Source organism: Nanorana parkeri, unplaced genomic scaffold, assembly GCF_000935625.1.
Source record: "Nanorana parkeri isolate BGI_ZX_2015 unplaced genomic scaffold, ASM93562v1 scaffold31, whole genome shotgun sequence".
Lineage (NCBI taxonomy): Eukaryota > Metazoa > Chordata > Amphibia > Anura > Dicroglossidae > Nanorana > Nanorana parkeri.
In genome coordinates, this window is record NW_017306299.1 from 924,380 (window position 1) to 939,819 (window position 15,440).

The 15,440-nt window shown below is 46.1% G+C and overlaps 1 protein-coding gene across 1 annotated transcript in view; it reads right to left on the reverse strand.

Annotated features, from left to right (window-relative positions):
• Positions 1-15,440, reverse strand: part of CDC42BPA (CDC42 binding protein kinase alpha) — a 232,860-nt gene that overhangs the window by 73,471 nt on the left and 143,949 nt on the right. The window contains exons 11-12 of the mRNA XM_018568287.1: positions 14,745-14,911; positions 13,377-13,493 (exon numbers count right to left, since the gene is read on the reverse strand). Coding sequence (XP_018423789.1) covers positions 13,377-13,493; positions 14,745-14,911 — 284 coding nt within the window. The remainder of the gene's footprint in view (positions 1-13,376; positions 13,494-14,744; positions 14,912-15,440) is intronic.

The window sequence follows — 15,440 nt, forward strand, 5'->3', positions numbered from 1 at the left end:
GGGGGGAGAGAGAGAGAGAGCCGGGAGAGGGAGAGAGAGAGCCGGGAAAGAAAGAGAGCCGGGAGAGAGAGAGAGCCGAGAGAGAGAGAGAGCCGAGAGAGAGCCGGGAGAGAGAGAGAGCCGAGAGAGAGCCGGGAGAAAGCCGGGAGAGAGAGAGAGCCGGGAGAGAGAGAGAGCCAGGAGAGAGAGAGCCATGAGGATAAGCAAGGAGAGACAGCCAGGAGCATAATCACGGAGATTATAGATTATTATCGTTGGTAGATCTCATTGAGCTCGTCCTCTGAAAAGTAGATCTTAACACAAAAAATAGTGGCCACCCCGGCCCCAAGTGTTCTGTAATCCAGCAGGGGACAACACTGCTTGGGATTTCATTGCAGCAGAGGCAGAATGTTGTCAGCTTACTACAGGAACTTGCATATTTTTTTTATATTATTTATCCCAGACATACGCTTTAAAATACACCCTAGTTCCCCTTTAAGAGTATCATTCTCCGCCAGGATAAATGTGTCTGCACTATTCTCTGCTGTTACCGTTTACAGCGCTGGCACAATTTGGGATTCCTAAAAATGCTCTCCTGTGTTACCGAAACAAAACTCTCCAGCTTGCTCGGTGTATTAGAAACACATGCCTGGAGGAAAGATCACTTTTATAGGCAAAGAAAATACCGTGACTCACCACGCAGACATTCCAAGCAGCAGCAGTAAATATATAATAATCCACGGGTTCACAAACGCTGCCTCGCAAGTGTTTCCTGTGTTAACAGGCTAAACTTTGGAGGCCGTCACGGTGCGGCGGGATAACGTATTGATTGAAGCTGTGAAAAGTCTGCATCAAAAACCCAAAGACCAACAGGAGCTGCCATTCCTGTACTTGCTGTATCAGCCATGATAATGGTAGTGGGCACAGACACGGCACACTGACTCCCAATAATCTTAAGGCCAAATAAAATACACCAATTAATTGCGAATCCAGTTGGCCTGAGATTGCCCCAGCCTGCTCAAAACTGTGACCAACAAACCAATCAATTGCAGCAACGCATTCCCTGCCCTGCAGCTACACGCCACAAAGGGACCCAGCCGCAACTGCCACTTCTGATTGGGCTGGGAGGAAGGGGTGGCACTGGCAGTCACAGTTTTGAATGGGCTTGGGTGAACTCAGGCGAACTGGGTTTGCACAAAGCCCAGCTTCATCACTAGACCATACCTCTGAATCTAACCAGAGCTTACCAGATGAGGTCCAGCAGTGCCTCAATCCAGGTGCACACTTCCTGAGTTCCTAGGCTTTGCTCTGACTTCCCGCAATGTAATGGGGGCATCACATTTTAAAGAGGAACTGAACTCTAGAAGCTGTGCAGAACAAAGGCAGAGGGAAAAGGAATAATCACCACATTGCCTGTGACCTATTGAATTCTGATCTTTAACTGACCCACAATGCCTTGTCCTGCACTGTGTATCTCTGTGGAAGTGACCATCTTGGTAGAGGCAGGCCTTTGCTTCCTTACATCAGAGCCTCCAGCAAGGAGAACAGTGAGTAGCAAAGTAGCGGCATCACCAAATCTCCTGAGATCTCACACTACAGATATACAGCTATGAGCAGTGGTGTCACAAGGCAGGTGTGGCCTGCACCGGGTGACACCATTAGAGGGAGTGACACTGACTGTCAGTCATTTTGGTGTCACCCCCTCTGAAAAATCGGGCACTCGGTCATGGACTAAGAGCCCGACAGTTGCACGAGAGAGGAGGGGACCCACTGGCATACCTTATCCCACCAGGTGAACTTCCCCTCCTCTCTTTGCAGGCGTCCATCACCTAGATGGCTGCTGTTAGGTAAGAGCCTGTGAGGTCAACATGTGCGATGATGTACCAGAGGGGTGTCACCTGTCAGCCACTCCAGGTGACACCACGTCTGAGGACATCCCTGGCTATAAGACTATATACACGAGTGGCTAGGCATGCTCACATGCCAGGAAGAGCACCAATATTTTTCAAGAGGAAATTGGTATATTTTTCATGGTAGCTCAATGTCGCTTGTAGCTCAAACATGACCTATTTTGCGACTGATTTAGTGCGATTTGGCTGAATAGACTTCAATGGTGTCGCTTATTGGCGCGCTACAGAAATATCACTTTTGCACAGAAATATAAGCAGGAACATAGGCAGGAAACAGGAAGAGGAATTATGTCACATCAAGACCGCTTTTGATTGGATACAGCCCAATGTAGCAGCTACGAAGTCCATGCCAAAAGTAGCGCCATGTAGCACGACAATATGTGCATGCGACTCAATGTCTCTCAAAGTCGCTCAGCTCAAATCAGTGCTGATGTAGCTCAGTTTGAATGGGGTCTTAGTGTTCCCTAGCATTCCCAAGCACAGCGTATGGAGGCACGGTTCTCAGCACTGAAAAGACACAGAGTTTTAATAAAAAGTTAAGCGGAAGACATGGGGGTGCAGAAGACCATGTGCACCCGGCCTAATTACAGCAACACGTGCAAATACTGGAGCAGGAATGGCTAGATAAAAGAAGGAGAGAAGACTGGAACAAGGTATCGGAGATCACACAGTCACACAAGTCTCTTTCACTGCCTGTAAAACCCTTTCATTGTAACGAGAATCTTCTGCCTGCCATACACGGTGTAGTTGTAACGGGCAGACAGCGGTACCAGTACCAGAGTGTAATAATTGCTCTCTTCTGTCATCACTTGTACACAGCAATGATTGCCCCGGATTTATTTCTAGGCCGTGTTGTAGAATCACAGATGTCTATACGCTGCGCTCATTACTGCTCGGCAACATCTGGGAATTGCCATCGGAGAAGCCGGCCCTTTCCAGAAACTCGCAGCTCCTTCTTGACAAAGAATTCCCTTTAAATGATGTACAAGCAAGGAGACAGGGTCCCGTATAATGACCCCCTTCTTCAAAATGTGCTGACCATCTTTCCGCTCCTGCATGACAAGACTGCAACAAGGTTATACTATAGTCCTGCACAGAACGGGGCAGGGAAATCGCCAGGTTTTTCCAGGCAGAATAACACTGAATAAGCAATATTTCCAGACAGAAACCACCATCCATGAGACTTTCTTAAAGTGATAGTAAAGTCAAAAGCTTTTTAAAGGAGAACTATGGGGGTCAGGGCTTTTCCCCATAGTTCTCCTAAGGGTCATGGGAGGACATAAATTAGCATCCTCCCGTCACCCAAAGCTCAGTATATCGCGAGCTACAGCTCTCTATATACTGAGACTGCCGCAGTCAGGACGGATCCTGACATTACTGTCGAGATCCACAAAGCTGCGTGATTGACAGCTGGCTCTGCCTATCTAGAGGCAGAGCCAGCTGTACCCGCCCCCTCACCCAGTCCGTTCCACCAGCCAGCGCTGGAGGATCAGACCGGGGGGGAATCCCTGCGGAGAGCTGTGACAGTCCCGGCTCTCTGCGGGGACATGATCGAGAAGTGAGCGAGCGACGGTATGTGTTCTCCCACTTCCCGATCTATTGAGCCGACCTGTGACAGTCTCATTGTCACAGGTCGGCTCAAACTATGAGGATGAGTGAATATCACTGACCTCATAGGTCTCCTTTAAGCATTTTCAAATGAATAACTTACAATGGATGCTGCTCCTTGATGTTTAACCAGTTGACATCCGCGGTGTTAAACCCCCTTCCCATCCAGGCCATTTTTCAGTATTCAGCGCTGCGGTACTTTAACTGACATTTATTCCGTCATGCAGCGCTGTACTGAAATGAATTTTATACCCTTTTTTGGGGACAGATAGAGCTTTCTTTTGGTGGTATTTATTCACCACTGGGGGTTTTATTTTTTTACTATATTAAGGAAAAATTACCGAAATTTAAAAAAAAAAAAAGGTCACCTGAGCACTGGCTCTGAAATCCTGCTTTAGGGTGACTCCTTTCCCTTGCAGGGCCCTATGGAGTCACCCTTGTGTGTGCTAGTAAGCTGTGTGTGTGGCCTTTGATGATGTGACACCTTAGAAGTCAATAAATATTGACTATTCTACATGCTGGAGTGCTTGTGACCTTTTTTGTATTTCTGGACTTATTTTGCGGAGGCATCCGCGGTCATTATAAGCACCCACCCTATATTTTGGGTTTCATCCGGTCAGGAGTGCGATGGGTTTGTATGTTTATTTATTAGTAAGTTGTGTGTGTCTCCACAAACACATAGGCACAGCAAGGCAATCCACTCCCTAGCTCCCTGCCCCTCCTTCCTCCAAGCTAGTAGTAGTACAGTTGCTGGAGTTGCTGCTCTCCCTTGTGATCTTGTACTGGGCAGGAAGTTCAGGGATGTGGACCTGAGAGAGTTGGAGCTGTTTGGAAACATGATGATTCTAAGTGCTTGTGCAAAATTTTAATGAAATATTGTGCTGGGTGATGTATATTCGATTGATCTGGATTTATTATTGAAAACAAACTTTGAGCGTTTAATACGACTTTAAATACTGCATTATAATTACAGCTGAACTCCAGGCAGATATAAAAGACGCACATTAATGCAGTTCTGTACTTGTCGTGTCTATTTCCACTTTCACACCTATTTTATATTTGTTACATGTTCCCATTTACATTGCATAAGCTTAAAAATTACATATTCTTTTATATTCTTTTAACATTCTTGCAGTTGAAATTGCTTTTTACATGGGTTAGGGTTTCTTGGCTTCTTAAGAGTTAACATTTCTACTTGCTTCTTCTTTGGAGTGGGTTGTGAGAGTTAAGGGGTTAAATGATTACAACCCTGGCTTCTCCATTGTGTGTTAATGAAGTTGATGAGAGAAACACAATCCTCAAATTTCATAGTTAAATAGTTAGTCAGGTTGAAAAAAAAGACACAAGTCCATCTAGTTCATCCTATAGAGATAAGCGGGGGGAAAAACACTATGCCCACAGTAACCTACCATTGCTCTAGAGCCTTGGTTCTCAACTGGTGGGTCGTGACCCAAAAGTGGGTCGCGACCCTGTGTTCAGTGGGTCGCCACGTGCCTTCCACTTTTCTAGGCGAGAGGCTCCTCCCCCTCCCACAGCACTGTCAGTTCTTTCGCTGAGCAGCCATTTAGAATATGCTGCCCGGTGCCGATTGTCAGCTTGAGGTGGGGTGTGCTGAAGCTATGGCCGCAAGAGAGCTCCAACCATACATGCATTGCTTACAGCTCCCTCACATGTCCTGTAGAGGCGCCTGGACCGGAGTGACATCACATTCTGGCTCCCGACACCTCTACAGGCCGCGCAAGGGAGTCGTACAAGCAAATCTGGTGTGGGAGGTGCATTGCCATTCATTTGAATGGCATCCCAAACACACCTCCGGCCCACAGTTCAATCGCCCGCCCGGAACGCCTGGTACCACAATGTCTTGCGTTTCATTGCAGTGCGACTTAAGTTGCAGATTTATGAACAAGGACAAATGTGGGTTACACAGGTTGAGAACCACTGCTCTAGAGGAATGCAAAATAAAACCCCTTATAAAGCATGGTTGAATTTGCTCCAACAGGGTAAAAAAAAGATTCCTTCCAGACCCCATAAGGAAATCGGATATTCCCTGGATCAACAATCTCTGATGCTTATTATACGTATAAGTTCTCAATAACCAATAATATTCTGTGCATTTCCTTCAGTCCTAAGTCTTTTTATCTGGGCAGATCACTATGAAGGTGCTGAGATAAACCTGGAACCAGCCATGTGGCCTGCTGCAACAAAACATCTTGAAATAGAAATATAGTATTTTAAAAAAAATTATTTTTCCGTATGCTGTGTGATTAGGAACGCATGACAAAGATATAGCGCGGTTTTCTCAAATTTGACTGCAAAAGTAAAAATACACTTTAAAGCAGTGGTTCTCAACCTGTGTAACCTCAGGACCCAAACTTGTCCTTGGTCATTAAGTCGCGACCCAAGTTGCACTGCAATGGAAGGCATGGCATTAGGTTACCGGGCGTTCCGGTGCGGGCATACAAACTGTGGGTGGGAGGTACGTTTGGGATACCATTCGAATGAATGGCAACACACCTCCTCACACCAGAATGCATGGTAGGTGCGATTGCATGGAACAGTTTAACGCACTGTACTAGTGTGAACGGGCCCTCAAAAACACTGTCATACATACACAGATACAATCTCGCACACTCACAGACATTCTCACACACACATACACACTCAAAAAATGTTTTTGTTTTTTTTTAAGGTCCACCCAGTCTCCCTACCTTACGGGAACTGGAGTGGATCCTCAGTCTGGGGTCCAGTGCTGGGCTGCTGTGCTGTGAGGGCACTCCATCCATATGTGCATTGCTTGTACAGCTCCCTTGTACGCCCTGTGGAGGTGCCGGTAGCCAGAATGTTATGTCACTCTGGTCCAGGCACCTCTACAGGACACGTGAGGGAGATGTAAGCAATGCAAGTATGGATGGAGCTCTCTCGCGGCCATGGCCCCATCCCACCTCAAGCTGACACTCGATGCCGGGCAGCATATTTTGAATAGCTGCATGGTGCGAGAATTGACAGTGCTGCGCTAGGGGGAGGCAGAGGAGCCTCTCACTTAGAAAAGTGAAAGGCATGCGGCAACCCACTGAACACGGGGTCGCGACCCATTTTTGGGTCGCGACCCACCAGTTGAGAACCAAGGCTTTAAAGTATCATTAAATGTATTTTGTAACTACAAGGATTGTAAGTATCTGACATTGACTTGGTGTCAGCCCCTCACAGTTCCTCTACAGCAGACCTTAGACAGAGAGGTAGAATCAGCACAAGGTGCCAATCAAGTGTACTGCAGTGTCATGTGATAACAAGGAGCATACTGATAGGGGGAGAGAAAAGGGTGACAGAGAGATGAGCTCATCAGTCTGCTGCAGACATCTAAATGGGAGAAAAATTGTACTGCGAGGGAAATCTCTGGGTTGAAACTGAATATTGAAGCAAAAGCTGGTTTTGGTATATTATCTGTTAATGTTCTATTCTTTATCTTGCTATTTTGGGCTTTATATGCACTTTAACTTGACTTGTGTGTTTGTTTTAATATTTTAGAGTTCCATTTCAGCCTATCAGTAAAAAAAATAAGTCAAGGCAACTGGACTTGCTGTATTTTTCCTGAAGACGTTTCACTGGTCATCCGACCAGCTTTCTCAATTCAGAATGACTTGTAGAAAATTCTCTGGGAATAAATATGGTGAATGTTTCTCCAATCCACATAATCTGTTAATTGCAACCAGCATGGGGTTAGAGACCTCACAGAGGTAAAGTGTTGATTGCATTTGCATAATTGAAGCTAGGAGGTATTAAAACAGCATTGTATGTGGCAGACAATAGATGTCTCACACACACACACCCCCACCCCCTCCCCTCACCCCCACACCTCTATTCAAGATTGGCTTCTCCATGTTTACATAAATGGCCTCTTTCACACCTCTTTTAAATCAGTGAAACGTCTTCAAGGAAAATTCTGCAAGTCCAGTTGCCTTGACTTATTTTTTACAGATATACCCTGACCTGGATGAATGAGAACCTTCACAGACATTTCAGCCTCCATTGCAAACGGGATTGTATTTTTCCATTGCATTGGAATGTAGATTTTTCCTTAGCTAGGATACGTTAACACTCCCTGCCAATGTTCTTGCTGCGGGACTCCCCGGTCGTCCATGTGCATGAGGCCTAAGCATTTCTGAATGCACCTACCTCTGTGCTGGATCACTTTAAGGCAAGTCTACCCAATAGCTGTAGTCAGATTTTAGTAATCAGCTTTTATTCATATGTCTGTAAAAAAATAAGTCAAGGCAACTGGACTTGCTGTGTTTTTCTTGAAGACGTTTCACTGGCCATCCAACCAGCTTTCTCAATTCAGAATGACTTGTACAAAAATTCTCTGGGAATAAATGTACCAGTCATTCTGAATTGAGAAAGCTGGTTGGACGACCAGTGAAATGTCTTCAAGAAAAACACAGCAAGTCCAGTTGCCTTGACTTATTTTTTACAGATATACCATGACCTGGATGAATAAGAACCTTCTCAGACATTTTATTCATATGGTTGAAACCTTTTTTTCCAAATTGGACGCTGGACTGCGCTGTTAGTAGCTCTGTCTGGCGTTGCGCCCAGCTCCTGGCAACCGGTGACGCCAGTGAACTGAGCGGGACACCACACAGAGCGTCACAGGTTACTAAGAGCTCTTAGCAAACTGGGACACTGTAGCTACCCCCCTGCTGCCCCCACCACCACCCGGCTGCCCCACAATGAGATGCCGCCTGAGGCAACCACCTCAGACTGCCTTATCATAGGGACCGCCCTGACTGAGTAAACTGACAAGTGTGCACATAATCACCGACAGTTACACTGAACCTATTGGCCATTTTATTGGCCAAAGCGCTGCGCAAACTGTTGGCGCTATATAAATACCATGTAATAATAATAATAATTTTACATCTGACCGTAAAATTCCAGCTTTAAAGCAGGTACCCCAAGGTGTCTGCAATTACATTCATTAAACACCCCTTCTGTGTGCCTCTCAGATTTAGTTTCATTGTGTTACTAGGGGCCCATCTTTGCCTGGGTTCTGAACTAACCCGTCCACCCGTCATTAGCAATAAGATTGCTTACTGGGAAGAGGCAATGAAAAAAAGTGAGAATGCAGAACAGATGCTCCCAGCTGCAAAAATGTAAAATAATGTCATTTTTTTTCTGGTAACAGCTCCAAACATGAAGTTCTGCTTTAAAGTGAACCTGTTGCTACAATTAAAGTAGTATATTAAACTCTTTTTTTTTTTTTTAATGAATCCGGATCAAACACAAACATTCGCAGCAATGCATTTCTAATTCCTGGTCAAGCACTTACAGTCATCATGTTTCAATACAGTTGGCGCCAACTCTCTCAGCTCGGCTTCCCTGAACTTCCTGTCCAGTACAAGATCACAAGGGACAGAGCAGTCTCTAGCAGTTGTCCATCTATTAGCACGGAGAAAGGAGGAGGGATGAGGGGTAGCAGAGGAGTGCCATGCCTTTCCACGCCTGTTGTGGAGACACACACACCGCTAACCAACACACACAAGGGTGGCTCCATAGGGTCTTGCAAGGGAAAGGAGCCACCCTAAAACTGGATCAGGGGGCCAGCTGATTCTGTAGGAAACTAAAACTTTTAAACACCAAGAAGCAGCATTCATTGTAAGTGATTTCATCAGCATTTAAATAAGCTCGAAAACCTTTTGACTAATATCTGTAAAAAATAAAAGTCAAGGCAACTGGACTTGCTGTATTTTTCCTCCAGTTGCCTTGACTTATTTTTTACAGATAAACCATGACCTGGATGAATGAGAACCTTCACATACTTTTAACTAATAGCTGTCTAATAGGAGACTTCCCTCACTTCCTGTTGTATCTACACAGGGGTGTGGAATTCGTATCGCCCAACGCCCAGGACATGTAGTTCCGGGCACCGGGCAAGTGCGTTTTTCACTGTTTTAGCCCTGCTACGGCTAAGTAGCAGGGCTGATTTTCTTCTCTTAAATGAGCGCCGAGAGCATCGAGAGCGGCGCTGCGAGCAAGTAAAAAAAATAAAACAAATGAAGTAAATAAAAATTGAAAAAAAAGAAAACCAGCCCCGCTGCCCCCATCTGCATGCGAATAAACGTGCAGTGTTTTCAACTGCGATCGTGTGCAACCGCACGGGCAGGGCTCTATTGCAGCAGGAAAACGCGCAATCGTGCCGACTGGGGTGCAATTAGAAAATAATGGCACTGACAGCACAATTGGCAGTGGTGTGCAATCAGTGACTGCACAGTCATCGTGCACGAAACCGAGCGGATGGCTAGGTGGTCACGGAATCGCACACCATCGCCGATCGTGCTGTCAGTGCCATTATTTTCTAATGGCACCCCAGTCATGCCAGGCAGATTGCGCGTTTACCTGCTGCAATACAGCCCAGGTGGTCCCACACGATCACGGTTGAAAACACTGCACGGTGCATGTCGTGATATTGGTACATCTACTTTTTTTTCAGCGATTGCCACGCAGATGTAACCCCATACATGCGGATGCAACCGCTGTATGCAACCACACACGATCGCACGTCCTGGGAATCCCCAAGTCTGCACCAACCCTAAAGGGTATATTCACTTTCCCAAGTAATTTGGGACGGCACTGACCAAGGAGAAGCGCTTCTTAGCACTGCTAAATACGGTTTTGGGACAAGTAGATTCGGCCCCCGCTTTAGTCCTTGGACAAGTAGTTTTTTCAAAAATTTCCACACCCCTGCTACAGGTCGCGACATGAAGCGAAATCTCTCCAGTGAGATGCATAAAAACCTAGACTTAAAAGAGCAGGACAGAAAACTAGGTCCTAACTCCGGAGCACTGGGCAAAAAAACTGAGTTGACTGTTGCATTTGGGGGATTTGGCCACCAGCAGAGGCCACGGGATTGTCTCTATGTCTAGCATCCTACTCCTGCAGGTGGCGATATAAACCCATCAGTCAAGTTCTTATGATCAAGCTGTATCCTTCAATGAATGAAAAAGAAAGACATGACAATGGTTATAATTCTTCCTTACTCTATCCAAAACGAAAAAAGTTTTGAGTAGACATACACTCTGGTAAAATCTGCTTGAGGTAGGAGTTATGTATTAAGCCCCTAGTATGTGCACTCTGAGGACGCATCAGCCTGTGAGATGGGTGCAAATATTTAAAACACATACTGTACTCTCTTCCAACAAAGCTGCCAGGGCAACTTTAACTATGTGGTACAAAGGGGCAGCTGCCTGAGCCTGGTGGTCCAGGAGATCCACCAAAACTGGAGCCATTTCTCTTCCATCAGTCTGAGCCTAAAGAGGTCAAGAAACGCATTTATTTGATATTCTGATGGCCAGTGTTTAAGAATGTGTAACAACTCTCAATCATCAGACCTCAAATCCTGGGGACCCCACCAGACACATGCACACAGTTCGGCCTTCTTCCAGTGCAGTTCTGTATGCAACTGCGGCGGGTGTTACATAAATGGCCATCTACAGGGACACCGAGGTCTGCTAAAATTGACCATTGAAATACACATAAGCAACGTTACTGGACCCAGGGCCGGATTTTCCACAAGGCCAACCGAGGCCCGGCCTCGGGGCAGCAGGGAGTAGAGGAGCAGCAGGGGTGTGGAATTCCTATCTCCCGACGCCCGGGACATGCAGTTCTTGGTGCCCGGTGGGTAGTTGTTCAGTACATTTAGCCCGGCTTTGGGCAAGCAGAGCTAAATGTACAGCGGGGAAGACGCCACTTGTTTTGTACAAGTGATCTTGGCTATGTTGCCGAGATCACTTGTATGCAGCCTGCATACAGGGGGGCGCATTGAGGAACCTGGCATTGGGGCAGCAGAGAGAGTAAATCCGGCCCTGACTGGACCACCAATGTATGAAACACATCAATGCTTCAGGTGACCTCCTGCCCAACACATTGCACTGTAGAGAATGAAACAGAGAGAGAAACCTATGCGGAGCCTCATTACGAACAATAAGACTCGTAGTTCCAGAAGGCCTGTAGCTCTCTCTAGCTCTGGTATTAGAAGCTTTTTTGGGGAATATACAGATTGGTTGGGGGCCCAGCCATGAGTTGTCTGCCCTATGACCCATCAATGTCTTAAAGTGGTCCTGACAGATGCAACAGTCCATGGCTACAAGCGATGATGGGACGTCGGTAAGGGCAGAACACAAACTACGCACATGATATTTCCACATTCCGCTGTTATAGCGGCAATGTTCCGATAAATCATATCATCCTGTCCCAGAGGAGTGTCTTAAATCAGGTCAGAGACTCAACACAAATCCTAGCAGCACATTCCTCAGTCTGCAGCCATCTTAAAGCCTTTGTGAAGCGTGCACAAAAAACACTAACACATTACAGCACTAGCCAAATGGAAAGTGACGGATGCAAATGAGACGCGAGTCATACAACAGAATATATTATCACAGAGGTATCTCTGCTATGAAAACATCTTATAGTAACAATGAATGCAGAAAATTAAAATATAAAAAAAAACACCCTCGAGTGCAGTTATACCTTCATTAAAAATGCATAAAAAAAAAAAACTGCTAGTATAAGGGGCTGAAATTTGTCTTTATATTATCTTGTCACAATCCAATGCACAGCAGCTACGGCATCAGGCTGAGAGTGGGAGGTTCTGCACTGGGAGACAATCAAGTTCAATTGCACTGCATAGCTCTTGTCAACCTAACCTAGTAAATTGAATGGGTGGGGTTTAGGCCAGGAGCGTCCCGAGGCTGGGTGACACCCGGAGTGGAGACCAGGTGACACCCTGCCGTGAAGTCATCGCGCATGCTGCCACGCGCGTGCACGATGACGTCATCGTGCATGTGCGGTCATCTTATTGACACCTGTGGGCAGTCATCTTGGTGATGGAAGCCGATAGAGAGAGGAGGGGACGTTCCTCTCTCCTGACACTGTTGGGCTCTCGGTCCGCGACCGAGTGCCTGACTTTTCATAGGGGGTGACACCAAAATGACTGTCAGTCATTTTGGTGTCACCCCTCCAATGGTGGCACCCGGGTGCAGGCCGCACCCCCCTTGTGACGCCACTGGTTTAAGCAACATGCACAGTGGCGTAGCGGGTAACACTTCTGCCTTGCAGCACTGGGGGTCCCCGGGTCTCGAATCTGGGCTAGATCACTATCTGCAAAACAGGTTTGCATGTTCTTTCTGTGTTTGTGAGGGTTTTCTCCGGGCACTCCGGTTTCCTCCCACAGACATGCTGGAAGGATAATTGCCTCCTGTCTAAATTGGCCCTCGCATGTATGCATCTGAGATAGGGACCTTAGATTGTAAGCTCCTTGAGGGCAGGGGCAGGGACTGATGCAAATGTGCAACTATGTACAGCACTACGTAACTTGTCGGCGCTATAAGTACCTGTAATAATAATGATAACAGCAACATGTGTGACCCTTTTTTTCTCAAAATTACCTGATGCAGGTTCACTTTGGAACACTGAAGTGAAGGCCAGAGGTCAGATATAAGACTGAAGGGAAGGCGGGAGGTCAGATATAAGACTGAAGGGAATGCCGGAGGTCAGATATAAAACTGAAGGGAAGACCGGGGGTCAAAAATCAGACTGAAGGGAAGGCCGGAGATCAGATTTAAATACCTTTACCTAGATGATCAGAACTCTGGTGCATTTTCTATGATCTCTCACAGCCAAGTCTACATTTGTATCTTCTAATTTTTCAAGCCTTGAAGAAGGGGGACCCCTGTAGCCCCACAAATCGTGTTGGCTTACCTTGCTGATCACAAATAAGGCTCATTCTAGATGTATAACAGTGGATTGGTGCTTTTATCCTTTCACCATCCCTTACATTTGTATTGTATACCACACCGCCTGACCACAGACGCAGGATGTGTGTACCTTGTGTCCTCAGCTTGTCTATCTCTTCCTTCAATGATTTGATTTCCAAGTCCTTATTGGCGGTGACCGGGCCATCCACAGTGGGGTGTTGAAGAGCCTGCACAGTCTGGGTGGATTCTGGGAAAGAAAAAAAAAAAAAAAGAGGAGAGAGACAGCGAGGTCATTTGGCTTAGTTCATCAATTTAGATATTTTTCTACATTTTCAAACACTTTTCATTGATAAAACCCTAATTTTTGGATAGGGTGGGAAAAAGTTAAAGTTGAAATCCGGGCACAAACACTTCCATTTGACTACATTCCTCAATAGCCACAAAGGGTATGAACCCAGTTTCTGAGCGCCAAATGGCTGTGCAGACCCAGATATGAACTTGTAAATGTAGCATGACATCATCACTGTGCTGCACATGGCCTGTACAGAGAGCAGAGCTGTGGTGGGGGCCCAGCAGACCGCACCCACTTCAGGCTGCCTGCAGAAAACTAAAGGAGAGGGCGGAGACAAGACCAGTCACCCGGCACAGGGACAGAGAGCAGCAGTGAGCGGTCTTTATTACAGGAAGCTCCAAGTGTCACACTGGATTACTGCCCAGATCTGGAAGAAATACACAAAACTCACCAAGATTTCAGGAAGAATACACATGACTCTTGTAATAAAATAAAAAAATGCTTATCCCAGGGTTCAGCTTCAAAACATTTGCCAGGATTTTATTAATGTATCTACATATGAGGTAGCAGTACAAAAAATATCCGATGACCCTGCTTCTTCTCACTACAACTTCTTGTAGTGAGCTTACAACGCTGCCTCTGCTGCACTTAAATCCCAGGCAGAGTTATTTGTGTGTCACTCAGCTGTAGATCCTCCAATCATCTCTGAATTGGTGCGGACACTGTCCTTCCTTCTGGAGGGTGGCTACTTTTGTTCCCCATGGTCCCTGTGTGTGTTATAAAGTAGTCACCGCTTCAAGCTCACTCCTGTGATGGACTACAATCTCAATACAAATTAGTAAACTAAACATGAGATTGTAGTCCATCACAGGAGCGAGCTTGGAGCGGTGACTACTTTACAACACGCATACGGACCATGGGGAACAATAGTAGTCACCCTCCAGAAGGAAGGGCAGTGTCAGTACCAACTGAGAGATGATTTGAGGATCTACAGCCGAGTGACACACAAATAAGATACATTTGTGTCAATAGTTAAGTTACTTGAATGTATTTTTAGGATTTAACTCCAGAGTTTAGTGTCACTTTAAAGAGACAAAACATGTGGAAATGTTCTTGTACTGCAGAGATGTACTGAATGTTTTTTTTATTTTTCACAGAGATACACTTGTAAAGTTTTTGGGCAGCTGTGCAGATCTGGCAAAGCACCTTGCAACTTCCTGCTGAGCTCCAACTTTTCCTGCTCCAGGCGCCGTATCCGCCTCTCGTACGCCTCCGTCGCTAGGCTGTCTTCTAAAGTGCGCTGTACGTTGACGTCCAGCTCTGTATTGACAATCCCAGATGCCAGGCGCAGAGAACTTCTATCTGATAATACACTAAAAGAAACACAGAAAAGTCACAACACAAGATAAATCTACGGCTGCAAAAAATATTTGGAGCCATGCTCCATCCCTCCCGCTGCCCCTAAAATCTTGCAGCCTTGTACATATGAACCAGTGCCCAAAAGGACATGACTTCAGAGGCCAGCGCAGGTCTTGTATGCTGGAAATGTGTGTGGAAACCAATAAACTGTCACGCTGTCTGAATTTGCGCAAGTTTAGGCTAAAAGGAGAGTACAGAACCCTACAGATGACACCAGAGAGTAACAGCACACAGATCCCCCTCGCCTCTAAGTCTTTAGTACTAGAAATAGAGATCCCTAAAAAGTTCCATGACTTAAATTCTTTTAAAAACAGAGAACATGAAGTAATATGAAGAAGAAAGAGAGAGAGAGCCAAGATGGGGGAGAGAGATATAGAGGGAAGAGGAGAGAGCGAGAAACAGAGAGAAAGTGAGGAAGGAGGGAGTGGAGAGAGAAGGAAGAGAGAGGAGAGGGAGAGAGAAAGAAAAGGGGGGGAGAAAGAA